Raw genomic sequence first — 11,408 nt, 5'->3', positions numbered from 1 at the left:
TTGAACAAGGTTGAACTTTTAGATGTACACTTAAACTCAGTTTATATGACCTACTTAAACTGAGTTTACATGATCTACTTAAACTGAGTTTAAGTATGTATACTTAAACTAAGTTTACATGAGCTACTTAAATTAAGTTTACATGATCTACTTAAACTGAGTTTACATGACCTACTTAAAATAAGTTTACATGTACATATTTAAACTGAGATTACGTAGAATCATTGAACAAGGTTGAACTTTTAAATGTACACTTAAACTCGGTTTACATTAACTACTTAAATTGAGTTTAAGTATGTACACTTAAACTTAGTTTACATGACCTACTGAAACTAAGTTTACATGACCTACTTAAACTGAAGAGGAATTTTAGGGTGTAACCAAGAAAAAAAGAAGATACTTTTTGAAAATTAAATTTTATAGAAGGATAATTCTGTCATTTTGGGGTGCAACCAGGATTAAACAGGGTGTAATTAGAAAAATTCAAATCTAAAATGATAAGTTTTTATGAAAAATTTTGTATTTAGTATCCATTAAAAAATAAAGTATTTAATATTTTATATGAAATAATTTGTAACTTTAGCATCTTTAGCAAGACGTTTTATTTCATTTTTTTTGTCAAGAAAGAACAAACACATGTGATCATTCATCCAAATCATCATCATCCTATAATGCTTCCTCAACAAATTTCAACAAAAAGTACCCTCCACCTTCCAAATATTTTTTAAAAAAAAACCAAAAACAAAAGTAAAGTTAAAAAAAGTAAAAAAAAAAAAAAAAAAGTGATTATACTTTGATCGAGAAAGGTGATGCGAGTAAAACGCCGCATTACAGAGTGTATTGTGAGCATCAGCTTACTTTGTCATTTTGTTGTTGCCAGCTAGACCACACAGACATTTTTCATATACATAGGTGTGAACCCTTTACACATTCAAATACCCTTTTTCCGGTTCTTGTGTTGTGTTGTTTCTTCTCATCACATAGCAACAACAACATCACAATCACAAGATGGAGAAAGCTCTCACTAAAGTGGCAAGCTTGAAAATTGGACTTGGTGATTCATGGATTACTAAGAAAGCTAAAGAAGAATTCACTAACATCTCTCAAGACATCAATGTTAGTAGTACTAACTATTTATGTTTTTATGCTTTGTCTTTGTTTACATTGCATTGCATTTTGTTCTTTTTTCCCTTTAATGTGGCTTTTTTGGGTTGTTAGTTTGACCCTTTTCATGGGAAGTTTCCATTTAGGGTTTGAGAGATCTAAAGGAGGTTTTTTTTTTTTTTTTTTGCTTGTTTGAAACAACCTCGGATTTGGGTTGGTACTTGGTTGCTTGCTATATCTGATAAAAATGAACCTTATTCCTCAAAGATCTGAATATGAGATTAAGTGTGTTTGGTTCCATTTTTAGAGGAATCAAATTGATTCTTGGTGTGTATATTTGATTATGACATTTTTTTTATGTTGTTGAATAAAATTGATTTTGTCTCTAGAATTGATTGATTCTGACTTGAAGCTAGAATTTAGAGTTTTTGTTTCTACAATTGATTTTTAGCCTTAAATCAATTTACATTTAGCTCACTTTAAGTCGAAATCAATTTTGCAAAACAATTCATTCGAAATCAATTTTTGTTGCCACATAACCAAACACAAAGCTTGTTTTAGTGTTTCCCATGGAATGTTCTGTTTTGGATGTGAAATTGGGTATCTTCCATTTTGATGTTTCTTTAGTTTAGGGTGATTTATTTCCATAAATGAATATGCAATGGACTGTCATTTCATAGTCCTTTGTTTCTAACTAAAAAATAGTGTTTTTTTGGGTGTATTAAAAAAATCGCCTTTTTGGTTGTTTTTGTTGAATGGGGTATTCTTTTCCTTCCAGCTTTATCTTGAGATATTTTTTAGGTTTGGATTGTGGTAGTGTCTTCACAAGGTATTTTGTATGATATACATTTTGCATCAACCAAGATGCAATGATGTAATGATAAAACTATTTTGTAGAGAGTTGAAAATTGATATACTCTTAGATTTGTCAATGTCAAAATTTGTTGTCTGCTACTCTATGGATAGAACCAAGTGAGTCATCAGCCTTTTATCAGTAATATTGAGAAAATTGTATTTACCGAACCATAAAGCGTAATAAAATTTATGTGCTAGTACAAAAACCATATTCATTTGGATGGCCCTGTTTGGTGTTACTACAATGTTTTTGTTTTTGCTGATTTGAGGTTATTTATTTTGCAGACTTTCTCAAGCACTGTTGAAGAGAAGGCCAAATGGGTTTTCAACAAACTAAAAGGTATGGATGTGTTTTAACCCTAGATGTTCCAGTGAGTTTATGCATTCTTTCAAGAATTTACTGCAACCAACTGATTCAAATAGACTGCTAAGTATCATCATGCTAAACTAGGTGAAAAATGCATCAATTTTACTTTGAATCAATGAGAATCTAGTTATCATGTCCTTTGCATTTTAGACAACCCGCGATAATAGGTTTTTCATGTATCACCTACCTTATTCACACTTGGCCCTTTACCTGACACACTTTCTCTTATATGCTGAAATCATGATACCAGTGTGAAAACTCACTCAGGTTAAAATTTACTTTATTTTCCATGCACCTCTGAGTTCACTCTTTTCTAAACCCAGCTGGTTTCTTCAGATTGTGTTGTGTTTCATACAATGATATTCATCATGAAATAATTTTGATCAGGTTAAATAGCATGTTGGTCCTTGAAATTGTAAGGGTCAAGCAATTTAATCCCTGCTCATTCTAGCATACCATAAGTGATAAGGGTGTGACTAGTTGTTAACACAGTCTACACATGAAAATGACAAGACAATTATTATTTCAATGGTGTATATTATGTTAACTTGTAAATGTAAACAACTTTTGACATTGTTGACACATTTATATGCTCTGAATGCCTTCCCACAGGTAAGCCACAGAAAGGTTTACCAGATCTCCTCAGAGAGTACAGTTTACCACTCGGGCTATTTCCTCAAAACATAATCTGTTATGAGTTTGACGAAACCAAGGGTAAGCTGATTGTCTACTTACCATCTGCATGTGAGGTCAGCTTCAAGGATTCTTCTGTACTGCGATATGCAACCCGAGTCAAAGGTGTTCTTACTAGGGGAAAGCTTTCAGCAATAGAGGGAATGAAAACAAAAGTTCTTGTATGGGTTAAGGTGACAAGTGTGACAGTAGAGGGTTACAAATCTGATAAGATTTGGGTTACTGCTGGTGTTAAGAAGTCAAGGCCAAAGGATGCTTATGATACACCCCGCGATGCTATTAGAGTATCAGAATTCTGAGGTAGCGATATCAATTATCGATGTCATTCTATTAGTATGGAATAGTTAGTCTAATTTGTTGGATATGTTTACATAGAAGGGGGTTAGGATCATCTTCTCTATATTATATATATTGGATGTACTGCATTTCTGGTAATTTATTGTTACACTGAATGGAAGTTAATTTGGTAAGCTCTAATTATGCAATACAAATTGAAATCATGCATATCAAGGGTCCTTTGCTTTCTAACAACTTTTTACATTTCGTAACGTTGATTTTAAATTGCTAACAAAGAGATGTAGTGAATAACTGTGATAGAGAGAAGGAATGCATGCAGCTAGAAAAAATGCAATTTCACAAACAATGAAAAACATTGTTTTGCCATTTTTGAAGAAAAATGAGATCTATACTCTCTTACATGTATTAGTTGAAGTGAAAATAAAAATAGAAAACATGAAACGTACTGACATACTAGGAAGCATGATTTTTTTGGTCTAAGAACTCCAACTAAGTGCGTGTTTGAAATCGCACCGAGTTTTACAAAAATCATAGGAGCGCTGTGATTTTTTTTAAACCTATAAAGTATTGTTTTTGCTAAAATCATAGTGGTGCATATCAAATTAATCATGAATCTAAATAGGCATGGATCAAAGTTAAGCTGGATGAACCAATATGGCCTCTGCTACTTGTTTTTTCCATTCAAGATACTATAAGAAGCATAAGTTTCATATGTACAACTGATATCCTTCCTTGTTTTGTGGGGGAGAGGGTTATCACTTATATCAACTATTCTGAGAAACTAATATAGTTTCCAGATTTTTTCTAATAAATTTCATACATATCATTGAATATGTGAATTTTATTAATCATAAATACATAGGGAAAAATTATGATTAGCTCAAAAATGGGGGGAAGAACTGCTGTTACAATAACTTAATCTAGCTTCAACTTCTCTGCTACTTTACTATGAAATTGCATTTGAATCTTTTAGAATCTCGTATAAGGATATAACATTTTCGATCGTCAATAGACCAATAATGCACCATTCCAAGAAATCTGACTTTCTGTTCTGGAGAACTTCTTGTAAAAAATGAATATTGTGCTGCAATTAACCAAATCAACATGATAAGCTGTTATTAGATAACATAATCAATAGTTAAATAATTATCAATATTTTTCAATTTTGATGTTGCCAAATTATAAATAGTAGTTCAACAATATTTTTCTTCAGTTTTTTCTCCTTCCCCAATAATAGTTGTTGCATATTAAATACATACAATAAAAACATTAAATACACAACCTCAAATACATAGTAACTATGTTAAACATTGCTCCCTCCATTCAAAACATTGGTTGTTAAGGTATTTTACGTGGATTGAAGAATCACTTAATATTTTTTTAATGAGCAAAGCAGCATTTTAATTAGATTAGATAGATAGGAGTACAAGGGGTCCGGGTACTCAACCAGATACATGATAACAAAACAAAGTTAAAAGAGAATGCATATGTATTATGCTGCATAATACATAAGAGGACCCCCAGAAAATAAAAAAAATAAAAAATTTAAGCTAAACTAACCCACTCAAATTGGCACCAGGGAGAATCGAACCTGACACCTTGAGGAGGAGCACAAGGTCCCAAGTCAATACCACCAGACCAAGTTGAAAATAAAAAATATATAATGTGTATAAGTACCAAAATACCCCAGCAAATGATGTTAATTATATTTATGAATATATTTGGAAGAAAAATATCAAATATGTCTTTGAACTTGTAAAAACATCCAAAGTTCTGGAATGGAGGGAGTATGAAGTAAAAAACTGGTGCATCTAGATGAAAAATCAGGCATAATAAGCACATTACTTTGTTCAAATTTTCAAATGCAATGTTCATATAAAATGACTAAGACTTTTAGAGGAGAAACACATAAAAAATGGGCAGAATAATACCTCTACGAATTTCAATTTGTAATCTAGGTTTCCAAAGCGTTGTGCTACTTCGTACTCCTCCCTAAGATACTCGTATATTTGAGCATACTTTGCATCCCTCCATGCAATTTCTGACCTGATTAATCCATAATAAAACACGGACAGAGAGGATCAAAACAAGTTCAATAAACTGAACTTTCTTGCTATTATCTATGATTAAACAAGTCTATAGAACTGTTTTTGAATATTTAGGTACATTGTAATATTAAATTTTCAATATGTTCTCACATTTGCAAGTGCATATTTTTCTCAGGCCTAAAACAGGGATGATCTATGTAACACCGATACTAGGGGATGATAATACCTTTCGAAGAGACCAACTTTAAGAATCACGTCAGCCAAATTAGAGTTAGCCTTCCCAACAAGCTGAAGCAGCTTCTTCTTATCCATTGTAAAAGTTCCAGTTTTCTCCATTCCACGATTTATGCCTGCAAACTCTTCAACCAAACCATCAACCTGGTAATTAGTGAAAACCAATGTCAAATTTTCAACGATTGCTTTTTTTGGTTGGTATTAAAAATAGCCAACAAAGTAATGGAAATAATATGGATTGGTTGCAGTCAGCAATTCACACATTCACGCGGTTAGCACATCAGTGGCGGTTGGAACGGCAGTCCAGATTTCAAGCTCGCTGTTTTAGTTTTTTAATAAATCAAAATCTGCACTGAAAGGACCATCGGATCTCGATCCAACGGCCAATGATGTGTTGACTGCAGGAAATACAAATCCAAATAATAAGCCATTTGGCATATTCCAACCTGTGAGACAAAATAATCCAGAGCTATGCTTTGTCCAAGCACACTTCCAATTAAACGAATGCCATCAGTATCTAAGGATTTCAGAACTATGTAGTCAGGACCCCCTAGCATATCCTCAACTAATTGTGGCTTCTCCCTTATTGCATAATCTAATCACAAAACTCACGTTAAAAGATACACAGACACTCAAAAGAACAACATAACTTGTTAGTGTATCTGGAAAAAATTACCATCTTTCCTCATCTCTGAAAGTAAACCAGATGCATGCCTCTTAACTAGTTGCAGGTATATATCAACTTCATGATCCTCAATGTTAAACAAAACAGCAGATCCATACTGGTAGACAACCATATAACGACAATTGCTTGCTTTCACATGAAATCCAGGTCCCTGAACCAAATGCCTCAAGTTGTTCAGAGTTTATTAATAAATCATACTTTATACTATTTAAATGGTTTATAATAAAGCAACACAAAGAATCATGTTTTAATTGAGTTATAGAAAATAAATAGAAACATAAGAATGTATTCATTTACTTTTGATCAATAATAGAACACAATTTGATTCAGGAGGCAGCTTAGCAGTTGAAATAAATCAATTATACATAAAAAAAGGTATGCCGAAACAAATAATAAGGGAAAGGAAGGGAAAGCATGGTTTAAATATTGAAAGGTTTACGTCTTAGTGTGAGTAATACTCACTGACTCTTCAACTTTTCTATTTCAAAAATAGGTCATGCTTGGCACACATGTAAAGTTTTACTATTTTCAAAAACCTCAAAATTCTCTTTTTTTTTTTGTTGCTATTGCTGCAACATCTGCTGGCAGAAACTAGAATAGCCGTTGCAACGTCCCTAATAGCAAAACTAGGATAGCATCACAATTTATAGCGGATTCGTCAAAACCCTCTATGCTATAGGTCAGCTATCTCTGCTACTTGACAACGTTGGTGCTGCCACTACCACCCAGTTAAAAACCTGCCTAATAATCCCAAACATGGGAAAGCATAGTTGCAAATTGAAAGGTTTACGTCTTAAAGTGAATACAAGAGTAATAGTCCACTGACTCTTCAGATTTTCTATTTTAAAAATAGGTTTGGCCCACATGTAGATTTACTATTTTCAAAAACCTAAAAATTCTCATTTTTCTGCGCTGCTACATCTGCTGGCAGAAACTACAATAGCGGCTGTAATGACCCTAATAGCGAAACTGGGATAGCAGATTCGTCCAAACCCACCGCTATGCTATAGCTCAACTATCTCCGCTATTTGACAACACGGCTGCTGCCACTACCACCTTGTTAGAAACCTGCCTAATAATCCCTCTCAACTGTCAGGAAGTGCACGTTCTTCCATAGAGGAGCATCTACAAACATCGTTGAGGTGTTATATTCTAATGAACAAGCTTAGCTATAGGGTAGAGATATCTATGAACTATTATCATGGTTGTGAGTTGTGACTTCCTATAGAAACACAAAATGTTCAAGAGAAAACAAAATAAAACACAATCTTACATTAGCATCTGAATTATAGTTGCAGAACCGGAGAGCGACATAGTTTGATGCTGAGCGAGAAGATGGAGGTACGACGTTTCTTGGATTGTCAGCCTGGATGCCTTTCAAATTTATACTGCCAAAATCACAAATCTGAGACAGCCAAATCATAGAGAAACAGAGCAGGACAACAAAAACGCATGTGAGCTGAAAGGGGTCCAATTCAGTTCAAACCCAAACAACATGGAAAATTAACAGAATGCATCACCATAATAAAGGAACAAAAAAAGACAAGAAAACTCCAAAGTTTCAAATCTATTGTCCATAAATGCAACAAAATTATGATAGTTTACTATGCATTTACTGTATTGTATCCTAGTCTCTAATATTTGGTTGTGCCAGCTGTAATAAATAGTTTGTTAAGATTAGTGAAATCAGAGACAGGCTTCTCTTATCTGTATATAAGCCAAACCTCGGTGGTTGAAAATCGTGGACTCAAAAAATCATGATACAAATATTCACATTCTCTCTAATTTCTTAACTTTTTATATCTACTTATCTCTATGTTTACTAATTCTATCATCGTCATCTAAATCCAACAATAAACACCAACACATGAGTCATAGAAACAATTCAAAAGCATAAGATAGGGCAAGGAGACACACAATAACAACAATTGCAAAAAAGGATATACAAATCATCATACAAATAATAAAGCTAAACATTTTACATATCAAAATGAATAATCATAATCATAATCATAACAAAAATTCCAAATCTATGATTGAAAAAGTTAAAAAAAATGCATTCCTACATGACATAGGCTTGTATTTTAAATCCAAAAATGTTATTTTAACATCAATATATGAGACAACAAAACTCAAACTTTTTGAATAGTCGTTGAATTGTTAACGCAGTTCAATGAATGGTTAATGAGTATATTAGGATTGGATAACTCATTAACCGTCTATGTAGCAACGATACTTCTGATTTTAGGTATGTTACTGACAGTGACATATGACACAAACATGTGTGATTGCATCCAATTATGATAAGGGCTAATAGTCATTTTGGTCCAGGAATGTATAACGAGTAGCCACAATAGTCCTTGAATGTATCCAAATTCAAAAATAGTTCCTAATCAAAATAGTCTCTCACGTTAAAATGTTCCATTAATACTGTCATATCAGTCCCTCAATATACTTATTTACTATCATATCAATCCTATAAGTACTTACTTATTGTCGGTCACTATAAAAAAGAGTTATTGTCAACATTGAGAGATTAGTTTAGTTTAACGTCAGAGTATTTTGACGAACGGAGTGCACAATCAGAGACTTGGAATTTCGACACATTGAGGGACTATTGTGGCTATTCGTTATAGATCCAGGGACTAAAATGACTATTACCCCTTTTCTCAAATTATTATCAGTGTCCCGTGTTTGGTAACTGTGTCACCGCCTCATAGTTAAACCATCAAGTGAACAACACCATTAATAAGTTGCAACACCTAACCTGATATATCTATTAATCAAATCCAACACTTCATTAACAACATGTCTGAATTGTATTAACCATATAATAAATAAGTTGTCTAATTTAGTTGTCTCGTATTGATATTCACATAACATATCTTATTTACATCAAACACCAATGAAACAGTAACACAAAATTGACAACAAGTAACAAAAACATAGAAACAAGATTCTAAGAACAACCCATTTGAGAAATGAACAAGACAATAAAAGAGAACATAAGAAGTTTTAAACCTGGTGGAGAGGAAGAACGCTTTGATGGGGATTTTGACATGTGGATCATCTTCCGGTTCAATATGAATTGGATCCGGGTCAAGAGGAATTGCGGCGACGGTGAGAAAACGGTTGAAGAGAAAGTGGGGTGTGAATAGTAAAGGAGAAGAAGAAGAAGAAGAACGTGTTGTTGTTGTTGGTATGTGGCGGTGGTTGTTGTTATATAAAAGGGATGATAGGGTTTTGATCCATCTTCCACCCATTCGCTGAGAAGAAGGATTCTTCTGCTGCTTTAGTTGTTGCTCTTGTATTGTCTTCTTCGCCTTTCTCAACCCATTTTGTTTTCTGTCTCTTCCTTTCCAAGTTTTTTTTTTTACTTCGATTAAATTGTTTTTCATCCCAAAACATTTAATAATAATAATTCTACCCATAGCCTATACTTTTTTTTGGTAATAGTCGGTTTAATTTTAAAATAATTCTTAATTGTGTATTTTATTGGTTAAAATGGTCTCTAATGTTAACAGGTCTGTCGATCCTGATATTAATTCTTTTTATATAAGGATTGATATGATAATATAAAAGATATTGAATAATTAGTATGACGATATTAACAAAACATTTTAGAATAAAGAACTACTTTGACTAACATAATACACATTTCGAGACAATTTTTAAATTTTATATTAAAAATTATCACATTAACTTTTTTCCTAGATACTATTTAGTTTGGCTTATAGAAACCGAAATTGTGTTCTTCATCATTTAGGTTTATAAAATTTAGGTTTAAATGCTCAATTGATTCCTTAACTTGATTTCAAGTATCGGTTTGATCCCATAAATAATAAAAGGTATGTTTGGATCCCTTAACTTTATATAAAGTATTTGTCATTTATGTTAATTTAATTCAAAAAAACGTTAAATTTTGGTCCCTTAACTGATTTAATTAGTATTAGTTGTTCCCTTAACTTATTTAATTAGTATTAGCTTGGTTCTAAACTTAACGTTTTTTTGAATTAAATCAACAAAAGGGACCAAACCGATACTTTAAATAAAGTTAAGGGACCTAAACGGATCTTTTATTGATTATGAAACCAAACCAATACTTGAAATCAAGTTAAGGGATTAATTTAGCATTTAAGCCTAAAATTTAAAATATATTCAAATATGCAAAATTATTACATTTTCTATGATCCTGTCATCGTTTCATATATGGACACACGAGCCAATCGATTCAGTTCAGGAGTGACAAGATGACCATGACCGGCTTTGCTAGGAAGCACACAATGAAGCGCAAAGGAGGCATGGTTGAGCCCTCTCACGAGCCAGAGCCAAAGCATATCCCAGAGCTAAGCCACAGGTAGAGCAGGAAGAGGCACCAACTCATGTACAACAGGAGAATGAGGCACTGACTCACGAGTCCTGGCTTTGCATGTGGACCGCGGCCTAATGCACATGGGAAGGAGAGGTAACAGCCATCAACATTGCTTATTCCAATTAATTTTCTTATTTTGCATTGTTTCTTAGTATTATTTTTTTTAAGAGGCTAAAATGGAATATATTACAAAATCAAAATGTCCTTCTTAGTATAAGGTGTATTAAGGAAGAAACTAAAGAGTAATAACAATATTTACAAAATAAATGCCGTAAAAAGAACACAAAACATGAAAAGAAATAACTACTAGCCAATGCCCAGCATAATAAATGGACTAAGCCATCATCCATGATCATTAAATGGAAGAGAAGCAAATTTCGCCTTCAACCACATAAAAGAAAGTGACTTAATCTTGTCTATCTCCTATAATATCGAGCATTCTTTACCATTAAATAATCTGTTATTTATTTCTTTCCAAATTTTTCACACGGTAGCAAACCAAAGCACCTGCATAATTAATCGTTGCGCCTTAGCGCCACCACCGCCATAGCTGAATTGATTAAAATGATCCGCTACATATAGAGGGATAACTGAAGAAATACCCAACCATTGATAAATAAAGTGTCAAACTGATCCAAAACTGCTACAATATAATAATAAATGAGAAGAAGTTTCCAAAGAACCACAACCAACAACACACATCTGAGAATCGTTATCAATAACTCCACGACAAAATAGGTTATAATTTGTTGG

At 32.9% G+C, this 11,408-nt stretch overlaps 2 protein-coding genes across 2 annotated transcripts; one reads left to right on the top strand and one right to left on the bottom strand.

Annotated features, from left to right (window-relative positions):
- Positions 1 to 806: 806 nt before the first annotated feature.
- Positions 807 to 3,525, top strand: LOC11412813 (uncharacterized protein At5g01610). The gene is made up of 3 exons (XM_003613918.4): positions 807 to 1,116; positions 2,245 to 2,299; positions 2,939 to 3,525. Exons 1-3 carry the CDS (start codon positions 1,009 to 1,011, stop codon positions 3,316 to 3,318), a joined length of 543 nt encoding a protein of 180 aa, XP_003613966.1. The 5' UTR covers positions 807 to 1,008; the 3' UTR covers positions 3,319 to 3,525.
- A 420-nt stretch (positions 3,526 to 3,945) lies between these two features.
- LOC11417380 (protein RETARDED ROOT GROWTH, mitochondrial) lies at positions 3,946 to 9,658 on the bottom strand. The gene is made up of 7 exons (XM_003613917.3): positions 9,305 to 9,658; positions 7,557 to 7,671; positions 6,275 to 6,434; positions 6,045 to 6,193; positions 5,591 to 5,742; positions 5,248 to 5,362; positions 3,946 to 4,400 (listed from the first exon to the last, which is right to left on the bottom strand). The coding sequence occupies exons 1-7, from the start codon at positions 9,544 to 9,546 to the stop codon at positions 4,263 to 4,265; spliced, it is 1,071 nt and encodes a 356-aa protein (XP_003613965.2). The 5' UTR covers positions 9,547 to 9,658; the 3' UTR covers positions 3,946 to 4,262.
- Between the last annotated feature and the right edge of the window lie 1,750 nt (positions 9,659 to 11,408).

The sequence above is a fragment of the Medicago truncatula genome, chromosome 5 (genome assembly GCF_003473485.1).
Source record: "Medicago truncatula cultivar Jemalong A17 chromosome 5, MtrunA17r5.0-ANR, whole genome shotgun sequence".
NCBI classification, from domain to species: Eukaryota; Viridiplantae; Streptophyta; class Magnoliopsida; order Fabales; family Fabaceae; genus Medicago; species Medicago truncatula.
Note: the sequence above shows the minus strand (reverse complement) of the source record. Positions and strands in the feature narration are given on the sequence as shown.